Source organism: Leptonychotes weddellii, chromosome 8 (assembly GCF_054177405.1).
Source record: "Leptonychotes weddellii isolate Sample4059 chromosome 8, ASM5417740v2, whole genome shotgun sequence".
Lineage (NCBI taxonomy): Eukaryota > Metazoa > Chordata > Mammalia > Carnivora > Phocidae > Leptonychotes > Leptonychotes weddellii.
In genome coordinates this window covers 118,269,208-118,291,969 of record NC_138376.1, presented here as the reverse complement: position 1 = coordinate 118,291,969, position 22,762 = coordinate 118,269,208, and the positions used below count along the sequence as shown (strand labels likewise).

General features: G+C 36.0%; 2 protein-coding genes and 1 long non-coding RNA gene across 12 annotated transcripts in view; 2 read left to right on the top strand and 1 right to left on the bottom strand.

Annotated features, from left to right (window-relative positions):
- RGS17 (regulator of G protein signaling 17) overlaps positions 1 to 5,793 on the top strand; it is a 91,664-nt gene extending 85,871 nt beyond the window's left edge. For both annotated transcript variants that reach the window (XM_081829174.1, XM_006734038.3), the window contains exon 5: positions 1,465 to 5,793. In XM_081829174.1, the coding sequence (XP_081685300.1) occupies positions 1,465 to 1,653 (189 nt within the window). In that variant the 3' untranslated portion in view covers positions 1,654 to 5,793. The remainder of the gene's footprint in view (positions 1 to 1,464) is intronic.
- LOC145723146 (uncharacterized) overlaps positions 1 to 22,762 on the bottom strand; it is a 31,283-nt gene that overhangs the window by 1,814 nt on the left and 6,707 nt on the right. For 2 of the 3 annotated variants that reach the window (XR_014148007.1, XR_014148008.1), the window contains exon 2: positions 14,761 to 14,865. This is a non-coding gene — a long non-coding RNA (uncharacterized LOC145723146). Of the gene's footprint in view, positions 1 to 7,313; positions 7,371 to 14,760; positions 14,866 to 22,762 lie in introns of all 3 variants that reach the window. The other variant, XR_014148009.1, reaches the window with a different exon arrangement.
- MTRF1L (mitochondrial translation release factor 1 like) lies at positions 9,944 to 21,764 on the top strand. 7 transcript variants are annotated; one of them, XM_031028915.2, is made up of 8 exons: positions 10,240 to 10,376; positions 14,016 to 14,110; positions 14,777 to 14,856; positions 16,101 to 16,284; positions 16,778 to 16,941; positions 18,489 to 18,606; positions 20,023 to 20,159; positions 21,369 to 21,764. In XM_031028915.2, exons 2-8 carry the CDS (start codon positions 14,107 to 14,109, stop codon positions 21,567 to 21,569), a joined length of 888 nt encoding a protein of 295 aa, XP_030884775.1. In that variant the 5' UTR covers positions 10,240 to 10,376; positions 14,016 to 14,106; the 3' UTR covers positions 21,570 to 21,764. The 7 variants fall into 7 exon arrangements, 5 of the variants coding, with proteins under 5 accessions (XP_030884780.1, XP_006734102.1, XP_030884775.1 ...); XM_031028916.2 differs by having other exon boundaries at positions 10,261 to 10,376; positions 14,021 to 14,110; XM_006734039.3 differs by lacking the exon at positions 14,016 to 14,110 and having other exon boundaries at positions 9,992 to 10,376.

Genomic DNA, 22,762 nt, shown 5'->3' with positions numbered 1-22,762 from the left:
TTTGTACTGATGATGACCTCAGATGGCTCAGGTAACACAGAGAATAAAACCTAAATGATCCATTTCCAGAACTTTTTTTTTAAAGAATTTCTTAAGACAATATATAGTTCAGCCAAGAAACCTTTAATTTTTTCTGTAACGTTGGTCTAGCTAAGCCACAGAAATTTAGTCTGGATCACCATTTCCCTCCCATAGCACCGGTCTCTGGGATGTAGCAATCAACCCAATTCCACATGAGCCATAGAGCTCAGGAATCTGGGGACACCCAGACAGAATATGAGCCACTTAAGTCATTAGGACTCTCTCAGACCCCAGGCTCAATCCAAACAGTAGGGGAGAAAAGAAGCCAGAACCAAAAGGCCTTTTGCAAAATGCTTACAACAAAATGTTCAGCTATAAATAGGAAAGGTTTGTATAGACGTGAGTACATCATGAGACAGATAATATGGATCACAATGCTCTAGTCCGTGTTCAACAGTGAGGACTGAGGAAGCCAGTCAGGACAAGTTTGTGTTGGCTGGCCTCTTAGGTTTTGCTAACATGTCACTTCAGAGCAGAACTTACTTCCATTCCCCAAGCCTGTCCTTATTGCTATTTATTTTTCCCCGGTTCCCTTTCAGCAGTCCTGCCAGCTCCAACAGGATCAGCATTTAGTGATGGAAAACAAAACAAAACAAAAACTATCATTTGCAGAATTTAATTTATTTTGGCTTTTTAAATAACACTGTACTGATTACTTGCACGGTATTCTGAATTCCTACTTACATTTCTCTTTTCAAAGACTCCACTTCAAGCAATTGTTCTACTTAATCTTTAGAACAGAGATCTTTAGATGTATCTCTGGATAAGGACCATATAGTTCTCTGTGCCTTGCCAGGTACCCCCAAGACATGGAAAATGCCTACTCTGGTTTTGCTCTACTACACCCTTCCACGTTCCTGGTTTCTTACTTTGATGCTATAGGATTTGTTGGGATATTAAAACTATCAGGAATCAGCACTTGATATCATGCTAATTTTTGCCAGAGAACTACTCTCTGACAGATTTTTACCTTGTCCCATCAAGAGAGTCACCCCAGCAGTTACCTAATAGGAGGAGATAAATTTGTCTTCTGGCTACGGAATTCTCCAGTGCCTCAACTATGAATAGAAATGGTCAAAAACCTGAGTGAGTGCATAGAAAAGATAAATCCAAGGAAGCCAGGATATCTGTGAACTAAATTTCTGGTTTAAAAGACAAGTTGTTTTTTTGTTTGTTTTAGTTCAACTTTTGAGGAAGAAAAGTATGCAAGGCTAGGTAGTCTAAGAAAAGGTAACCTCAAAAAAAAAAAGGTAATGTCAAGATTTTAGGTAGTTGGATTTAACTCTTTGAAGTTTCTCTGAAATGTCACAAACCTGTATTTACTTAATTGAAAGCTTTTGAAAAAAAATTTTATTTAATGTATCTGCTCTTATTTCTTTTTAGGTCAGTCTCGATTCTCGAGTTAGAGAGGTGATCAATAGAAATCTGTTGGATCCTAATCCTCACATGTATGAAGATGCCCAACTTCAGATATATACCTTAATGCACAGAGATTCTTTTCCAAGGTTTTTGAACTCTCAAATTTATAAGTCCTTTGTTGAAAGTACTGCCAACTCTGCTTCTGAATCTTAATTTTCATTAAAAAAAAATCATTTTGGAGGGCTGGGATGGGAAATAAAAGTAATTAAATAACACCAGAAACTGAGTTCCTGGAGAACTACAGTTTAGCATTCCTCAGGCTACTGTGAAAATACAACCATATGGTCTTTGTCTCCATTTTTATCAAGGTTATCCTGGTTAAGTTTGGAGAAAACACCACAGAAAAACAATGAATTGCCAAATTAAGTTTGTTTTATTCAACACTCATTCTACTTGCAAGCAAACTGTATTTGTAGTCCTATGAACAGTCTCCTAGTGTATCCCGAGACTGCATGTGCAAAGTAAAACTGCTTCATTTGCCATGTAGCTGTTGTAATATTTAATCCAATGGCATACCTTATATCTGTATTTAAAGACTTTTGTGCAATATGGTCTTATAGAAATAGTTGCCAAAAAAATTGGCTTTGGTTTGCATTTTTAAATATAATCTAAGACAGAAAAAGCCAATTTTTAAGTTGTAACAATGGTATTCAACATGCTATATACTGTGTTCAGTACACTCATTTTGAAGCCAATATTTCTGTACATGGAAAAAGAGCTCTTTATCTCTGTTTGTTGGGAAATCCTAATGGGGGATTCCTCTGGTTGTTCACTGCCAAAACTGTGGCATTTTCTTTACAGAATAGTTTGCTATGTAAAAAAACAAAATAAACAACAAATAAGAAGAAGAAGAAAAGAGAAAAAAAGCACAAAACAATTTGAAGATATTCTATCTCAATGACAAATCAAAGAGTGATAACTGTTTTTAATTGTAATAGAAGAAAATCTATGTATATATCAGATGTCCAATACTGTAATTAATTTATTAAAGACTGGCTCTCCAGTTCTAAAACGGTTGTGTAAAGTATGTACTTTAGCAAGAAAAAAATACTAAGCTCGATAACTTAGTTTTGGAATATAAAAAAAAAAGGATTTAATAAAGGAATGCCTAAATGTAGCATCATAAAACATTTTGATGAATAGCATCTGTCCTGTGGCATATTTTCCTTGAAAGCAAAATCCAATGAAAAGCTAAGTTTTTAGCCAAGAGAAGTTTTGTAAGGGTTATGAAGAAGATAATTCTCTACTTCAGACCTTAACTGTTTTCATAGTATCTTCAGAATGACTTATTTTAAAAATGTTAAAACCAAACTATTAATACTCATCCATAATTGAAAGGCAGTACAGTGCTCAAATCTTCTAGCTGCCATATTATTTTTTATAAGTACCACTAAATCTTTAAGACAGAATACTTGCCTGATATTGGCATGTTCTTTTGACATTCAAGAAAACAGTATCCTATCACGTGCACACACAGAAAAGTCAGTGTCATATTTATATCAAGGTGTTACATTTGAATATTAATATCCCCTGGAGGCTATTTTTTTAACTTAAACTTAATAAATATAGTATTGAGTCACCTAAAGGGAAAGTTTTAAAAATATTTATATCCACTGAGAATACTGGCCTTATATTAAGGATGATATTAAAATTATGGGTTTTGTCATTTTTTAACTACCTCTCATTTTTAATTTATTAAACATTTTTAAAGTAAACAAGTTTGGGGTTTTCTTTTTAAAATTTATTTTACTTGAAAGGTTGGCATCATAAGTTTCTTTTTCCATAAAACTTAAGACATTTCAAGAATTGTTTTTTTAAGTGAATTTGATTTTCTAATTTATATAGAATTCAGGAGATACGGTTAAAAGGGCTATTATCTATTCCCTATGCAAATATTTTAGCTGTTGCAGTGTTTGACAAAATGGGATTAAAAAAAAGTTTGCAGAGTTAGAAAACAAAATGTTCTGTTTACACTGGCGTTGCTGACTATCCTACCATATTCAGCACTTTTAAATACATTATTTATGAAAATGTAGTTAGAATACAAGATAGAAAATATTTGTAATAATCCTTTCTTTTAATAAATGCCTGTTTTTGTCTGAAAGTGTTAGTGTGTTAAGACATACTTTATCCATGTCGATTAGATATTTCCTATTTGAATAATAGCTTTCAGTAATATGTTGGAAAAAAGATAGCTATGAAGATGTTTACAAAAAGTCCTATTTTTTTCCGAAAGAGTGAAGAAAACCTACAAGAATCATCACTTCTATTGTGAAGTTCTATTGTTCCTAAATTATTTAATTTTTTCTTGAGTAGAATTGAGTTTATTATGCTCCTATGATGTATTCACATATATGTTGTAATATCATACTTGTTGCTATGTTTGAGGCACAATAAATTGGTGCACATGACCAGAAAATATGTAATATACTATGATACACTGCATGCATCAATCTTTTTACATGTAGACTTTATATTCTTGTTGTTACTATATATGATGGTGACCTGCTAGCCATAAGTTATCTTTATAAGATACTTTGGACTATTAGATGAATTGTCTGTTTGACAATACCTTTAATATTTTACCAAATGTAAAAGATAAGGGCCCTTATAAAGAGTCCTAATCTCTAACCTGGGCATTTGTAGAATACAGACTTTGAAGTTAGTATATCCTTTTGAGGCATGATTCGGAAGTTGGGTTGAGAATTATTCTAGAGCAGATTTACACATCGGATGTTGGCAGCCATGTTATGTGAGCATTTCTGCGCTGAATTCCTACTGGGGGGAGGGGGAGGTTTCTCATTTAATTTCAAAATGTTTGAAGTTTCTATCTACGAGTATGTGTGTATATTTGCAACTCTACCAATTTTTAAAGTATGGTGTTACTCCTTCTGTTTCAATTACAGAGCTTTAATAAACAAAAAGCCCTCAACTGGTCTCTATGCCACCATTCCAAGAGCACAATATTTGTTATGATAGAATCTGATTTTTCCTAGTGATTATATTCCTCCCTGGGGACAAATTAGCACTTTAGAAGGTACACTTTGTGTTTTGGATTGTCAGGATATCTTTGTGTACTGTTAGAATCTGCTAATGCACACAGGAAGAGATAAATGCTCTTTCTATAGTGCCTAAATTCAGATGTGTCTATCATGGAAAGAAAAGTGAAGGGTATAGATTATATATAAATGTATATAACTAAATTGGAGAGCCAGATTTCTTCAGAGATGGATCTTGTACATAGGTCACACTGATAATGGATGGATGATGCCAGATTTCTTCAGAGATGGATCTTGTACATAGGTCACACTGATAATGGATGGATGATGCTTCTTCTTCTTTATTCTGGATAATTGTTATTATGTTACCCAAAGGTAATACAGATGTTCCAACAGTGTTATAGGGCAGCTCTAAGCACAATGGGTGCACTGGCATATGAACAAAAATAGCAAAACTCAATTTTGGTATCAATGTTATGGAGTGCAAAAATCAAGACCATAAGGTGGTCTTTTTAAAAAAAAAAAAAAAGTCTTAAAATATGTACATAGGATGACCAGTTCTGATATTTGGTCATGGTGCATGGGGTGTTTATTAGTATCCTTTAATGCTGCCTAGGTTCTTACTTACAGAATGAAATGCATATCATATATTTACCTGATAGTTCAGTTTTGCAAAAGGACTATAGAAGTAGGTAAATAATGTTTCTATATTAGGGGCAAAAACACATTTTCACCCCATTAAGCTGACTTAAAATAATACCTGATTCTTAACCTTGAACATATCCATTTTTTCTATACACTTTTAACATACTGAAAAAATGTCATATCGTAATTGTGACAAGTTACATTTGCAAAAAATACAACATGTCAGATGCTTTGAGGAATAAATACAGAAGGAAGAAATTTTAAATACAATCAGAAAATAGGAAAATAAGAACTCTTTCAAAAGCCACCTAAAACTTCTTAGGTCTAAAATGCCTATAGATAGAACCCTATCAAAAATGAATTTTAAAAACTTTGCTCTGGATACAATGGCATATTACTTTGAAAGGTGGTAAAGACCGTTCCACAAAACTTTCTTGCCTGTGTTTTTATATTGACAGCTGCTGACCCTATTTTTCAAAATATATTATGCAAACATTTATATTTGCATGCTTTTTTCAGTTCTTTTTAAATTTCTGACCGATATAAAATGCTTGTTCTCCTGAGAAAACAGTATTAAATCTGTAAAAGTTTTAGTTATTCCTCACTTGTTACAACTGCAAATATTTATCAATAAAACTGATACCAAAAACTTGGCTTCTGATCTTCCCTGCAACGTTCTTAATAGTATCCTTGCAACACATGGTAGTGCATAGATTGATACAGTTGTTCCCAAATACCAGGCTTTACTTATAAATTTGAATTCAAGTTACATTTCTATCTCATGGGACTTTGGGCAAATATTATATTGAACCTCTCTGAGCCTGCTTCCTCATCTTCAAATGGGGAATAGAATACCCTTATTTACAGGGTGGCCATGAGAATTAAAAGAAGTCAACATGGAAAGAATAAAGTGTTACATATATTATTACTACTTTATCAAACTTCTCCAGCTCAATAATTATTCCCATTTCAAGAATGTATGAATTAAATGCCACTTTAATGCACTTTTCCCCAATTCTTTAGGAAAGCATACTTTAAAAATCTGATTTAATTATTCATCCACACTTATTTTAAGATGGAGGACTATATGAATCTGTTACTGCTTTGTTCAATATGATTCAAATTCAGTTTTCAGTTCATGAACATCATACTGAACCTACAACCAGGAAGTATGTTTCTTTCCATGACACACATACACAGATATATGTATATAGATGTGTGTATGCATATGCATGTATAATATTGTAGGTTTAAAATAAATGTTTAAATAAGATAAATAAGTCATTGAAAAATTTTATTTCCAAAGGAAATAAAACATTCCCAAGGACAGGAAGAATATAAACATCAAATAATTTGCCAAATAAATATGGGAAATAAAGCTAAAACTAAGTTATGAGAGACTGGCCATGAGAAAACACTGAAATTGGCACGGAATAGAAACATTCTGGTATGATTTTTTTTTTTAAGATTTTATTTATTTATTTGAGAGAGAGAATGAGATAGAGCATGAGAGGGGGGAGGGTCAGAGGGAGAAGCAGACTCCCTGCTGAGCAGGGAGCCCGATGCGGGACTCGATCCCGGGACTCCAGGATCATGACCTGAGCCGAAGGCAGTCGCTTAACCAACTGAGCCACCCAGGCGCCCTGGTATGATTTTTTTTTAATTTTACCATGAAAATATGAAAATAATAAAAGGTGGTTGTGTGTTCATAAAATTTTTCATTAAACTTTTAGTTTAGAATAGTTTTAGATTCACAGAAAAATTGTGAAGATACCACAGAGAGGTTCCATATACTGTACACCCATTGTGACATTTGTCACAACTAATGAACCAATATTGATGCATTAAGTCCATGCTTTATTCAGATTTCCTTAGCTTTTACCTAGTGTCTTTTTTCTGTTACAGGATTTCATTCAAGATACACATAATATTTAGTCATCCTGTCTTCTTAAGTTCCTCTTAGTTGCAACAGTCTCAAACTTTTTTTGGTTTTGAGGACCTTGACAGTATTGAAGTGTACTGGTCTAGTAGTTTGTAAAATGTCCCTTAATTGGAATTTGTCTGATGTTTTCCCCATGATTAGGTGTTACCAGTTTTTGGAAGATCACAGAAGTAACGTGCCATTTATATCACATGATATCAGAGGTACATCCCACCATCATGACTTACCACTGTTAATATTGACCTTGATCAGCTGGTTGAGGTAGTGTTTATTAGGTTTCACCACTGTAAAGCAAATACATTATTAAGAGATCATATTAGAGGTAAATGTACGGGACATTAAAGCTGAGCTAAAAAAATTCTGAGCAGATTCCTCAGTACTGCTGTTAGGTTCCATTAAATGACTGCTAACAAATACCATGGAGAAAATACAGTGCGATGGGAAAATAAAACTCCAAAACTATGTTAGCTTGAATATTCACTTAATGGAGGTGAAAGTGAATTTTTTCCCTTGAACTATCTTTACTTTATCCTTTACATCCCTTGGATAGCAAAGACTTTAGTTTAATTGTCATAAGAGGTAATTTAAATCAGTAATCATTTTGTTGAGTGCTTTTCCATATTGCCCTCAACAGAACAATGAACACTGATTATTGAAATAATATAAAAGACTTGATTTTTCCCCCTTGCTTTAACCTATTTGTCATAAATACAGCTTCTTGTATATGATTTTAGGGTGTTTGCTAAATATAAAAAAATAATTTCAATGTGTTGGTTCTGTAAAATTTATCATATTGAATGTGTGCAGTTTTTTGCTACCATGTTCATTGTACTTAATAATCTATATCCATATTTTGTAGTCCACTCATAATAGTGGACCATAAAGGAATTTTGAATGCATGAATGCAACTTGAGACACATGCTTGGTTATTTTGCAGTGTCAGAATAACTGTAGGTACTTATAAATTGAATAGATAATCTAGATTATTTTTCCTCCAATTTAAGTTGTTTTGGGTTTTTATTTCCCCGTCCTTGAATCTATTTTATCATTTTACCTATGTACAGATAATAGACTTCCTGAAAATGCTAGAATCTTCAATATGTAATAATAGAATTTGAGCATGACAATAATGTAAGGAAATTCAGAAGTCTCACACTTTTTTTTTTTTTTTTTTAGTTTTCAAAGTAAATCAAACTACAGTTGTTTTCATTTAACGATACTGTGGAAACCTATGGATATTATTGTAAAATGCACATGCATTACACTTTTTAAAAATGTTTTGAATTAATAAAGAATTCACCAATGTATCCTTAGACAAGTTACTGTTTCCTCATTGGTGTAACACTATAGGAGTAAAAGGTACACTTATTTATATTACTTAAATTGCTTATACATCTTAGGGAATACAATAATTTCTGGCTGGATTCTTCACAGCGTTCCATCAGGTTTTTTCACCTTTTATAAATAATATTCTTGAAATGACTTGAGAATTCAGCTGAGAAATTTATCATACTGTGTTCAAGTGACTCCCACCATTTCTATGGTTTAAAAAAAATTCAGAGTTTAGACTTGGGAAATAGCTGATTTTAATAAAGATAAAAAAACGACCTGATCAGTACTGTTCTATACTCCGATCAGAATTAAAATGGGTTTCAACCACTATCTTAAAGAAAAACGATTTTATAAAGCAGTGTGGCTTGAATACACAAAGTGAAACGAATAGTTGAGGTAATCAGTTGGAGCTTTTAAGTAGCAAAATCTATTTTTGCTTTATATAATTTGGAGAGTCATCTCATTCCTCCACTTCACTTTGCATTTGTATGTAGAGCTAAGGAGTGAATAAGAGATAATGCAAGCTCATCTTCCAAGAATTTTATACCAAACCTCAGTAGTTTTGATTAGACGACTTCGGGATGACTTAACCTTGCCAAGGGCTCCCGTATTTACCATTTGATTTTTTAAAAAACAAACTGCAAGAGTGTTCAGTATTTCAGCTCTCTCAACAGTGAAAACATTTAGTACACTGCGCAAACCAGTCAGGTAGTGGAATTCCCGGATTGAGTCAGCCCTTGCATCCCCAGGACTGCCTTGGTTATATTTATACCCCCATATCCATCCCTCTGGTGGGCTGTGAAAAGCTCTTGAAAAAATGCAAAGCGTTATACCAATAAACCTCAGTATCCCTGGCACCAATCCGCTATCTCAAGGCTTTTGGAGGCAGATGGAGGTTGGGCTACCGAAGGCGGGACTCTGAAGGTTTTGCTGCGCTGTGGTTTATTGGAACATGGGATCACTCAATCTCTTTTAAAAGTAGCTAACGATAACTCGGAGTGAGAATGGACGGGCAAGAGACTCGGTGAGGAAGGAAGTCGTTTGAAAGCAAGTAAACTTCGTGGCACATAAAGGCAGGAAAGCAGATTTGGGGAAATCACTCTTCTGGTTGCCTTCGAGTAGACTAGTCCCGTCCTTACCCACCGTCGAAGAGACATGAGCAGAAAAAGAGGAAGAGGAGTAAACACACACACAGCGATGCCCATCCTACAAATCACTCTTGGAGACGAAAAGCCAGGCTGGTACTGGAAAGGACTTTCGTGGCTGTGACCTCAACCCCGCTAGCGGACTACACTACCCTCCACTGCGGTACTCGAGATCCTCATTCAGTGCTTGGGAAATAAATCCTCGAGATCAGAAAACCGAGTGGCAAACTTCAGCATCCCCCTTCCTGCCCAACACACCGCCCTAGCACATTCAAGGAGGCGTTTCCGACCCAGCTTCTAAATGAGCCGGGGAATCTCTGGGACCCACTCGGATCACTTCCCGCTCCGCCCCCTTCCGGCCTCCGCGAATAATAAGGCGTTTAAATGCTTGCCACAAAATTCCCACCGAGGCTTTCGGGAGGCCTTTTAAAACTGGCGCGTGCGCCGGGCTGGTCACGGTCAGTTCTCGCCGGATTCCAAACTCCGCGCGGTGTCGCGAGATTCGCCATCCGAAACTTCCGGCTCTGGTCGAGCTCGGGGGTTGCCGTTCAGCTATGCGGTCCCAGCTTCTTCGGAGTGCTGCTCGGTGTTTGTGGGCCCGCCAGGTTGTCAGCCCGGCCCGCCGGCACCTAAACTGCGGAAGCCTGCCGCTGGAGGAGCTGTTCGCTCGTGGCGGGCCCTTGCGGACCTTCTTGGAGCGTCAGGCAGGATCTGAAGCCCAGTTGCAGGTCAGGGGGTCTGAGCTGCTGGCGGCGGCCAAACTGCTGAGCGAAAAGGAGCAGGAGCTGCAGGAGACCGAGCACTTGCTATACGGTGAGGGCCGGGCCCAAGGGAACGGGATTCAAAGCCGATTCTTGATTCTTCGTTTGCTTTTACCACTATGCCCCTGGTCAGGTGTTCACACCTCCCCGAGTTAGAAGTTCTTTACTCAGTTGCAACCCTTTTTGGTTTAAATCAGAGGTCAAGGCATCGTTGTGTGCATTCTCATCCCATCTTTTCCTGTTTGAGCCCTTATAGTCCCTTGACACAATGCTCCGCCCCCTTTTACAGAATTTAAGTTTATTGATTGCCTGCCGTCTGGCAGATCTTTAGCTCACCAAGGACAAGTAAGGGACTGTCTCTGTTACGGGCTTGAGAGCAGTGTTTCTCAAAGAGTGGTAAAGAGACCACCTGCGATAGTGCCAAGAGAGGTGCATAGCCAGACCTTGGACTCAGAATCCGAGACCTAGAAATTGGCGTTTTTAACAAGTTTCCTCAGTGATTTGGTGTGCATTCAAACATGGATGGGTCCTAAGTTTCTGCATTTCTACACCTCCCTTTGGCTAGCATGGCTCTAGAGAGGGTCACAGTGTATTCAGGGAGAGAAAATTAATACCACAGATGAAACGTGAGAACAGATACCTAAAAAGACACCTAGGGAAAGCAAGGAGAACTTGTTGGGAAGGCCTTGTGCAGGGATAAAGGTCCACCCTTAGAGGATACTAAGAATAGTTTAACCTTTACTGATCAAATTTTACCATACTCTGTTATTCAGGCTCAGTTTTCTTAAACTATGTTTATGTATTAACTCATCCAGTTCACATACCAAACTATGAAGTAGGTACTATTAGCCTCACGCACCAGAAGAGGAACATGAGGCATAGATGTAAAATAACTGCTCAGGCTAAACAGCTTTTAAGGAATGGAGTTTGGATTGGACTGACTCCAAATCTTATGCTTTCAATCACTGTACTCTTTGTTAACCAAGGAAGGGGAAAATTATGGAGAGTGGCAGGTTGAAACACTTTATAAGGGTGAGGGTGTGAAATACTAATCTAAAAAGGTTGATTTTATCCTGTTGGCAGAAGGGAGCCAGTGGAAGCTTTTAGATTGAGGGAGTGAATGTTAGAAATGGCTTTCTTGCTTAGAAAGCTTGATCTGAGGTAGTTTCAAAGGCAACCTAGAACGAGATTGCAGATGCCATGGAAAACAGAAGACTAATGCAATAGTCTAAGTGAGAGGTAAGGAGCATCTAAATTAAGTGATTTAAGATAAAAAGTAGATGCCCCAAAGTGGGAAAAAGAATTAACTGTATTGGGAAAAATACTTTTGGGGGAAAATTAAATTGGTTTCATAGCTTAAACCAAGCTTAAAAATCAAGTGGATTTAAGGTTTAAATATTTTAAAAATCAAGCTATAGAGAAACAGAATGTTAGAAAATTGTTACTGGCAGAACACAACTCACCTTTATATAACGATAGAAAATAGCATTCAGCAATTCCTGAGTTACTTTGTCAGACACCTCTAATTACCAAAAAAATAGGGAACTACTTTTTAGTTTACAGCATAGTGAAGAAGAGCAATGTTTAAGAAGTAAAAATATAAGTGGATAAGTGCTTGTTTTAATTTCTGCAATAAAGAGCAATGTTATAAAAAGCAAAAGGTGGCATTTAAATGGATCTTGAAGGGAATACAGGAGGTTGCCAGACAGTGCAAGAGAAGGAGACTGAAGGCAGAGGTGACCTGCAAGAAGAAAGTACCAAACTGGAAGATTAGAGTATAGCAGGAGCACAGAGTAGGTGTGGGTGTCAATAATGTAATAGAAACTTAAAACCAGAAAGACAGTTAAGAACCCTTCCTGACAAAGAATCTGGATTTGTTCTTACAGACTGTGGGAAGTTAGCACATGTTTTTAAGCAGAGAAGTGACATCTTTTTAAAGAAGGATTAATGTTGGCCTCAGTGTTGAAGATGGATTGGGAGTATTTTCCAGGGACCCCAGTGGCTGACAGGCCAGTGAGGAGGCTGTTAAAACAGTCCAAGGAAGAGGTGGTGGTAAGCAGGGACCTCACCAACAAGGCATTCTAACAATAGTCTGCATTTGGCGGCTTATGTCCTGGGAAGGGTGAAGAGCCAGAATTCTAAGAAAAATCTTAAGCTTCTGGGTTCAGAACATGAGTGGTACTGTAAGATGAGAATATAAAAGTTGGGTAAATTTTAGGAGAAAGATGTTTTGTGCTGAACGGGCAGCCATATTTAGCTAGGAGTACCTGTAAGGACATTCAGATAAAGAAATTCAGATAAAGATCATGGTCTAGGAGAAAAAACTACTGGCATAGGCGAAAAACTGAGCTTGAATAATCATATGAGAACTCTCAGCATATACCTGATAAGGTAAAGCTTGGAAGCAGATGAGAGTACTCAGGAAGAATTTGTAGAGGATACAAATAAGACGCTAACAAAGACAGAAATACATAGTATTTGAGGAGCAGGCAGAGGAGGAAGTTATAAAAGATCAAGAAAGAACAAGCAGAACTTTGGGACCTTGAACAAGATAAATGAAGGTATAAAAACCAACTAAAATTTCAAGTTAGGGATTGTTGATACCTGACTTAAAAAGGGCTCACCTTTTCAGCTCACACTGAAATAAGCCTTTAGATTTGGCAATTTTGTCATGGGTGATTTTAATAAAAATGGTATTATTGATATGATTATGAAATCCAGTGTAAGAACTTGAGAAGTAAATGAGAATTAACAAGAGAAATAATAAACATGGCATTTAATCTCCTAAAGTTTGGATAGGAAAAGAGCGGGTGACAACAAGTCGGTACTTGAAAGATTGAAGAGAAAAAGACCCTTTTACCTGTGATAGGTGCCCAGTAAACATGTTGATTAATAATACTGAATGAGAAAGAACTAGTGTATTTCCATTGCCTAGAAATAACTACTCAGTTTAAACCCTCTAGAGCCAGCAGCCATATATGGCTGACGAGCACCTATGATGTAGCTAGTCTGAATTGAGATGTACTGTAAGGATAAAATAACACAACAGATTTCAGAGACCTAATATAAAAACATAATTTTTAATATTTTTAAAGTACATGTTGAAATGATAACGGTTTGGGTATACTGGCTTAACAAATAAAATGTAGTATTAAAATTAAATTACTTCTAAACTTTAATTCCAATCTGCGTAGCCTTACAGAAGAACTGCACTTCAGAACTGAAAGGCACCTTAGAGGTCATCCAGCCCAGCTCCTTCATTTTTCTCAAGATAATGGAGACTCATAGAAATTGTCAATGTTGACCTAAGAGAACCTTAGTGGTTGAACTAGGACTAGAATTCATTTTTCCTTTTTCTGTTTTAACCCATTTGCCATTTCACCAAATTTCTTCCATGCCAGATTCTTGCCAGAATAATTTCCTGCCTTTCCACCAACACTTCCCATCATTGCTTATCTCACGGTTTGTGTTGTTACCTCTCCTTGAGTTAATGCTTCTTTCCATTTTCTGACCATCCCCAAAATAAACACAAAAACAATCTTCTAGTGTGCTACCATTTTAATATTTAATCACCTAGTGTTTTAGGTTGTTATTCTTTGTTTTTCTCCCCTAGAAAATTATAAAGAAACTAAAATTATCTAAAACCCTGCCTTGAGAGCAGGTCTTACATATTATCATCTCTAATTCCCAGCATAGTTGGATCTTCATAAATGAACAAACATACAAACTGATACTTTGGAACAGTCCGATCTTTCACCAAAGTGAGCTGCTCAAAGAGAGCTATGTGTAAGAGCTAAAAAAATTTCTCTTCTCTCCTTTCTCTAGGTTGCATGTTGTCCATAGGATAGAGGGATGAGAAGGTATATTTTGTAAGATAAAAATGAAAACTCAAAAGATGAAGTAAAAGAGTAAAGCGAGTTGCGGGGGGAAGTACTTCATGTAAACATTCTGTGAACATGAGGCAGGATCTAAATACTTGGTGGATATTTATTTTATATTAATGAAATGTTTGTTAAAGAGACAATAAATAACTTTCTATTTTTTAATTCCATTGTGGTTTAACTGATGGAACCTTCAGTTCCCCTTCTGGTTTAACTACTCATTGTATTTGTTAGTAGTCTAAGTTGGAAAACTAAAAGCATATTTTTTAATACGAATATTTCATGGAGGTAGAATTATAGAATAGGTAATAGCTTCTTTATTTTTTTGTAGATTCTTTTTATTTTCCTTATACTTCTGTCATCAGGAAAAATGTTTTTTGTTTTAAGTTAATAAAATAAAATAAATAAAAACTAATGCATAAAATGCCACTTTTAATTAATGGCAGTTATTAAAGGACAAGAAAGACATTTTATTTTTCCCTTCAGCTATAATAATAATAAAATAATGACTTTGAATTCTGTTGGCAGTTTGACATGAAGGAAAACTTAACCTACTGCTTTATTTTCGCAGATGAAAATGAAGGCTTAAGGAAACTTGCAGAGAATGAAATAAGCTCATGTCAAAAAGAAATCACTCAGCTGAAGCATCAGGTATGGTATCTGCAAAGAATAAAGCATTTGTGCTATTACTTCTAATGAATTTTATTAGAAGTTTATAAAAACAACTCAAGAACTAAGTAGCTTGTTATTATTTAGAATTATAAACTTTTTTAAAGCAGGAAAAAGCATACTCCATGTGGTCCTATTTTTATCATACCAAAAGGATTGGAGAGCCATGGAAAAAAAGGTGACTGTCAACGTTGATAGGATTTTTTGGAAAAGTAATGAAATAAATATCAGTATTATATCTGCCCCCTCTTTAGGTTATTTAAGAGAGGTGAGGGTGGGGGTAGACAATGGGTAGAAGAGGTTATGGAGGAGTGGTAGATAGCGAGCTGCTTGGCAGCAGGAATATTTCTTTACGTTTGTGTCTCTGGCACTATTAGAGTGCCAGGCCTAGAGTGGGCCCTTGGGCTTTTAGAACTGAATTGTGGTGCTTTGGTTTTATATCTAGGAGAATCCATAGGCATTAGATGAATAGTAATCATTATATTAAATAAGAACCACTCTTTGCTCATTCTGGAAACCAGAGCTTAAAGATTTACAGTAGTTATCTCTGAGGATATAAGTAAAAGGACATGGCGAGGTGAGGAAGGAGCCCAGAAAAGGGGGAGCTTAATTTAAAGATTCTGTCTTTAATCAAATAATGGACTCATCAAAAGTAATGTCCTTACCACCCATTCCAGAGGGAAAGTTCCACTATGAAGTGAAAAGTCTCATGTAACTTGCCTTCTACCCATTTTCTAATTTTGTGAAATAAAAGGACATATGTTCTCTTCCAAATTAAAGAAGCTTAAGAAGATACAATGTGAGGGTTTTTTTTTCTTTTCTGCTGTAGTAAGCTATAGATTTCAGAAGGATAGAGTTAGAATCTTCTTTTGCATTCTACACAATATAGTGTCCTACTCACAACAAACTCTTAATTAACTGAACAGAGAACTGACATAAAATTATACATGAACATCAAAAAGAAACAAAACAATGCAATGCAATATAAGTTTCAGCTGGACCTTACAGCATTTATAATATAGTTGTTACACTAATATTTTATAGAAGTTATGCATTACTAGATGGTTCTCATTGGCAAGATAGTTGAAGAGCAATCAGCAATACTGTTTGCTTAGAGAAACTTTAATACAATATTTAAAATCCTGCATCTAATCATTTAGCTTTATTTTTTGTTAAGTTTTAAATAATTCCTAATTATAGGAGGGGTGATATTTTTGTATTTACAGATTATTTTACTTTTGGTTCCCTCAGAAGAAACAGATGAAAATGATTTGATCTTGGAGGTAACTGCAGGAGTTGGGGGTCAGGAGGCAATGTTGTTTACTTCAGAGATGTTTGATATGTATCAGCAATATGCTGCATTTAAAAGATGGCATTTTGAAACCCTGGAATATTTTCCAAGTGAAATAGGTCAGTAAACTGTGTAAGTCGTTTTGGGAAGAGTACAGATTTAGTTTATCTACATGTGTACTAGGATAAGGGTTGGAAAGACTACGACTAAGCTTTAGAATTTATTGATAAGGAAGCTTACCTGATTTTATGCTCATCATTCACTTAATAATCTTGAATACAAATATGCCAATTTTGAAGTGGTCTATAAGATGTCATTCACTACTCACCATTAAATGATTAATGGTCTTTTAAAAGGGGCCTTTTAGACATGTTATTCAATCAGTTCATTAATACCATAAATGCTTTATGTTTAGTGGTTATTAGCAATAAAGGTATTAAATATTAAAACACTGAATATCATGGACTTGCTAAGGTTTTTCAATGTGTTTTACATTCTGTATGCTTCTGTTGTTTTGTAGCTCTTTTCAATGTAATTTCAAGATGGTGGAAGTGATGGTCAGTTGTTTATAAATCACAAGAATAATAATTCTGTTTTCCCAATATTTTCAAGGTGGCCTTAGACATGCATCTGCCAGCATTGGGGGCTTAGAAGCCTATAAGCACATGAAATTTGAAGGTGGTGTGCACAGAGTACAAAGAGTGCCAAAGACAGAGAAGCAAGGCCGCATCCATACCAGCACTATGACTGTAGCAATATTACCCCAACCAACCGAGGTAAGGCATCACAGCCTCGCCTTGGAATCCTGGGCCCAGCACTGCCCCCATAGTAACAACTCATTTTACTAAACTGATATTCAGTACTAAATTCCTTTTATCATTTGACCTTCATCACATATTTTGGGTTTTTTGGAGAATCTCTTACCTCGGTCCAAAAAGTGTGATTTCACAACAGATGGTAACAATTTATAAAGATGTATAAAGGACCTAATGTTGCACTATTTATTAATTTTTCTCCACCACTAAGCTTAAAGTAGTTATTCTGAGATCATCTCTATAGAAGAAACATTATTAATCTACTTTAAATAGGGTTTACTGATTACTTTCATAACGATTTTTGCTTTGTCTGACTTTCCCAGTGTTAATAGTAAGAGTCGTGTTTTAACAAGAGTAGCTACTTAACAGAATTGCTGCTTCATAACCCAATCACACTAAAATGGAAATATATTGTTACAGTGCTCATAATGAATACGCTTCATTCTCACAAGCAAATTCTCAGTTTATGTATTTGTAAAAAAAAAAAAAAAAAGTTGTTTTGCTTCCATCCCTTCTGCTGAAAGTGGTAAGAAATATATGACTTGTTTTTCCAGGATGAAGTATGAATGACTGGTGGAAAAGGAAGTTTAATTGAGGGTTTCTGTTAATTTGGGGGAAAGGTGCTATTTGACTCTAAATTCCTTTCTTTAGATCTAATTTTTGTGTAAATCCTAGATGTGGCACAGAACAGTTAAGGAAGAGCATGCAGTAGAATACATGGCAGGAGCCACATCTAGATCCTAGTCATTTTGGTTTAAGCATGTTGGAGATGGAAGTGGTTTACAGGAGAAGATGGGCTGAAGTCCATATTTAATGGTTCTAGCAACCATACAAAGGAGCCACGTAGGGAGACACTGAGGCCTATGAATTGTAGGAGGCCTGCTGCCAGGGTTGTGGACATGTCGCAGAGGGTCCACAGCTGTTCATGAAACAGAGCTTTTTAAATCTAGTGCTCCAGACGTAACACGAGCATTACATTGATGTTGGATCCCAGTGTATGTATGACTTCTTGGCTTTGCCCTGTGCTGTTCTCATGTGCCTCTCCCCTGCCTCCAAATATGTTTAAGTCCTCCTTTATTTAAAATTAAACAAAATAAGTCTTCCCATTGTTCTTAAACTAGCATTGTTTTTTTCCCGTGTTGTCTTTTTAAACTCAGAAATAATCCACAGAAGCTCACATTAGTTCCTGTATTCCCATTTCTAATATTAACTAAGTTCTTCTGTTCATGTGGTAAGGAGAGGGTAATTTTACAGAGAAGTCTAGTTTTTGAGGATTTGGAGGGCTTGTTTTTGTTTTGTATTATATTTTGATCCACCACTCTTCTAAAAAATAGACATTTTAAAAATGGTATTCCAACTACTTTATGTTCTTAAAATTAAAACCTTCTTAATCTTCTATTAATTCTGTACATGATATGTATTTATATTTATAAATGGATAGTTCTTGCCTTTGAACAGTTCATATACATGTGATATTTTTAAGTCCCAGTATTTCCTCTTGTGTATAGATTAATCTGGTGATTAACCCAAAAGATTTGCGAATTGATACTAAGCGAGCCAGTGGAGCTGGAGGACAGCATGTAAATACCACGGACAGTGCTGTCCGGATAGTTCATCTTCCAACAGGTATGTACTTATCCCTTCAGCATAAAACTTTGAAGAAAGAAATCAAATTCTGAATAACTTGACTAATTCTCCACTGTAATAGATCCTTAATTACCAGAATATATACTATTATTATAGTATATATTATTATTAAATACTTCATTTAGAATCCTTAGATGAAACTCTGCAGGATAATTGCAAAGCCAGGAAGACGGAGGGATCTAAGCCCAGAGAATTTCCATACTGGTGACCATAAAGAAAAGGTGTGGAGAGTGCTTCCAGGTAGCTTCCTGAAGCTTATACTTAGTAAATATCACTATTAAAAGAAAATCCGGGGCACCTGGCTGGCTTAGTCAGGTACAACATGTGACTTTTGATCTCAGAGCTGTGAGTTCAAGCGCCACGTTGGTGTGGAGCCTACCTAAAATAAAAAAATATAGGGGCACCTAGGTGGCTTGTACTCTCCCTCTCTCTCTGGCAAATAAAATCTTTAAAAAAAATTTTAAAAATTTAATAAAATAAATAAAAGAAAATCCTCAGAATGAAGTCATTATCATAGGTTCTTCTTTATCAGAAAGTGCTCTAAATCACTATTTCTCAGCCTTCTTTGAAGGGAGGAGACATAGACTCCTTTGAGAAAATGAAAGTTTGGACTCGCTACCTAGAAACATGCTCACCTGCAAAATTCTGTACTTAACTTCCAGGCCTGCTTCTCCATGAAGTCCACCCACAAACCTCCAGCAGTTCTGACTGTAGATAGGCAGTGGAGCTATATCTAAATATTTCTTAAGTTTTCGGTCTACTATCAGTGAGCACTAAATGTGCTTTACAGTCATTACTGCAGTGATTTACATGTGATAAAGCATATGGATAGCAAACCTCTGTTACCTAGAAAGAATACAGGAATCTCTTGCTGTGACCAGTCTCAAATAGGCATAATTCCCATGGATCAGCAGTGGTTTATAGGAGCAGACTGATAGATTTTTGTTTTTTAAAATATGAGGAAATCCTCGAGTTAAACTTTATGATGTCTGTGTAATACATAGTATGTAAACAGCAATAGGAAGAAAATGGATGAAAATCCTCATAAAAATATGAATAGTGACTATCTCTAGTAGTAGGATTAACTTTATTTTTGTTCAGTGATGAGTAATTATTACTTTAAAAAAATTATGGTGGCTAGCTAAGGGTATGGGAAAACAATCCATATTAAATGCTTAGTGCTTATTGTTCAGTATGTCTGCCTCCAATATGAATATATTTTCAGTTTTCTAAGAACCCTATAAAAGTCATTTGTTAATAGTCTTCCTTTTTTATTAGAGTTCTGTTTTTTCTCCTTATAAGGGTAGAAGAAAAAGAAGGAAAAAGAGTATTCCTTGATAATAAATGAAGATTTTCCTATTAAAACTCTTTAATAATTCTCATAACACTATTCAGGTGTTGTTTCTGAATGCCAACAAGAGAGATCTCAACTGAAAAACAGAGAGATGGCTATGAAGAAGCTACGTGCAAAACTGTACAGCATGTATCTGGAAGAAGAAACAAGTAAAAGATACAGTGCTAGAAAGATTCAGGTAAAACTGTATTTAAAAGATGCTCTGAAGGATAAAAGTATTTTTAGATAACCCAGTTTTTATACATGTTAAAGTTATTCCAATGTATTTGTTAAAATAAGGAAAGAGGGGCGCCTGGGTGGCTCAGTCGGTTAAGCGTCTGCCTTCGGCTCAGGTCATGGTCCCAGGGTCCTGGGATCGAGCCCCGCATCGGGCTCCCTGCTCGGCGGGAAGCCTGCTTCTCCCTCTCCCACTCCCCCTACTTGTGTTCCCTCTCTCGCTGTGTCTCTCTCTGTCAAATAAATAAATAAAATCTTAAAAAAAAAAAAAAAATAAGGAAAGAATTCAAGTAGCTCAACCTAGGGTTATCTTTGTTTTATAGTAATTTTAAATCCCTACCCTGGTTTCTATATTCAAGGGCTTTTCTCAGACTTTTATTATTATTATTTTTTAAAGATTTTATTTATTTGAGAGAGAGAGACACAGCGAGAGAGGGAACACAAGCAGGGGGAGTGGGAGAGGGAGAAGCAGGCTTCCCACCAAGCAGGGAGCTCGATGCGGGGCTCGATCTGAGGACCCTGGGACCATGACCTGAGCCGGAGGCAGACGCCTAAACGACTGAGCCACCCAGGCACCCCCTTTTCTCAGACTTTTAATCAAAGTTACTAAAAAAGAATATATGGAATTCCCATTTTTGAATCCTTTGAAAATTATGGAAGAAAGTTGGAAAGCAAACTGAACTACTTTCTTCCTATTTGGTATTTAATTTTATAATTACACAGCCCTTTATTAATTTATGGGAATTTATCACTGTGTCATCACTGAAAATGATCACATTAATTCACAGAGATTTTACATATATATATGTATATATTTAGCTACCATTTGAATACCATCTCTGTGCTAGGCTGTATGTTTACATCATCATGGTGTAGTAGCTATTATTTGTTTGTATTTTATGGATAGGGAAACTAAAGTTGAAATAAATGCCTGAAGTCATAGAGCACTGAAATGGCAGAGAGAAGATCAGCTACAAATTTGTCAGCCTTTAAAGCCAGTATTCCTTTTTTTTTCTGTTATGTTCCTATGTTATTTGAGGCTTCAAAATGTTTAAAACTTGGTTCTTACATTGTGTTTCAAATTATAAATCAAGAGCTTAATCTCCAGGTAAGTTAAATTTATAGGTTTAGTTGCCCTGAATCTAACTGTATCTCATATCTTTTTATATAGGTTGGAACTAAAGGAAGGTCAGAGAAAATAAGAACATATAATTTTCCACAGAACCGGGTCACAGATCACAGAATAAACAAGTCACTTCATGATCTTGAAACTTTCATGCAAGGGGAGTTTCTGCTGGATGAACTTGTACAGTCCTTGAAGGACTATGCTGATTATGAATCTTTAGTAGAAATTATTTCCAAAAAAGCTTAAATTGATTTATTATTAAAGACTTTTATAGCTTATGAAAATTCACAGCAAATTACATTGTGTGTAAATACTCACTAGTATTCTCTTAAAAAAAAATGAGTTAACTCAGCTGGAAGTAATGTGTACATTTTTAAGACAGATAATTTATATAAATCTTCTCTTAGGGTATTAGTAAAAAAGTATACAATACAATCATGACTCTGGTTATATATTTTGGACTCTTCCTATGAGAAGTACACAAACAAAAACAGTACTTTGTTTTATGTAAAATGTTTAATAAATGATCACAAATTTGGGATAACTAATGAAAAACCTCAAACATAAAATAATAGTAATATGATAATAAATACTGTATTAGTCAAAGTCCAATCAAGAGACAGAAACCATACCATGAATTTGAACAGGGATAATTTTGATAACAAAGAATTTTTAACTGATAATAGGATAAGCTATTAGGGCATAAGAGTGAACTCATACACTAAGACTGAGAAAGAGTACCCAAGGGAAGAACACCTTTGGAAGGGGCTTCCCTTCCCCCAGAGGTGGAATCAAGCCTACTGGAGAGAGCATGGCTTTGGCCCACTTAACAGAAAAGTTTCCTGGGCTGCCCTGGGCCAGAGCTGGTCTGCAGGTGGTGGTGGATCAGGCCTTGCAAACAGAAAACCCTCTGGAATGGTAAGCAAGCAGCCTCCCACCCAGGGTGTCAGCAAAACTTGCTATTGGGTTAAGCATCAGTTTCTATCTGCATTAGTGAGGATTCTCCAGAGAAACAGAACCAATAGGATGTGTGAGACTTATTAGGAGGAATTGGCAGGTATGACTTATGGAGGCTGACAAGTTCAAAATTACAATGTGAGCGAGCAGGCTGGAGAGAGCCCAGGGAACTGAGGCTGCAGTTCCAGTCCAAAAGCAATCTGCTTGGAGAATTCTCCCTTGCCCAGGGGAGGCCAGTCTTTTTTCAGGCCTTCAACTGTTTGGATGAAGCCATCCACATTATGAAGGGCATTCTGCTTTACTCAAAGTTCATTGATTTAAATGTTAATTTTACCCAAAAACCCCTTACAGAAACATCCAGAGTAATGTGGACTAAATATCTTGGCCCCCTATTAACACGTGGTCCAAGAGCACCCTGGGCAGCTGTGCCCCAGATCAGAAACAAGAAGAGAAGCCCCTTCCTCCTACATGTCCTTCCACCA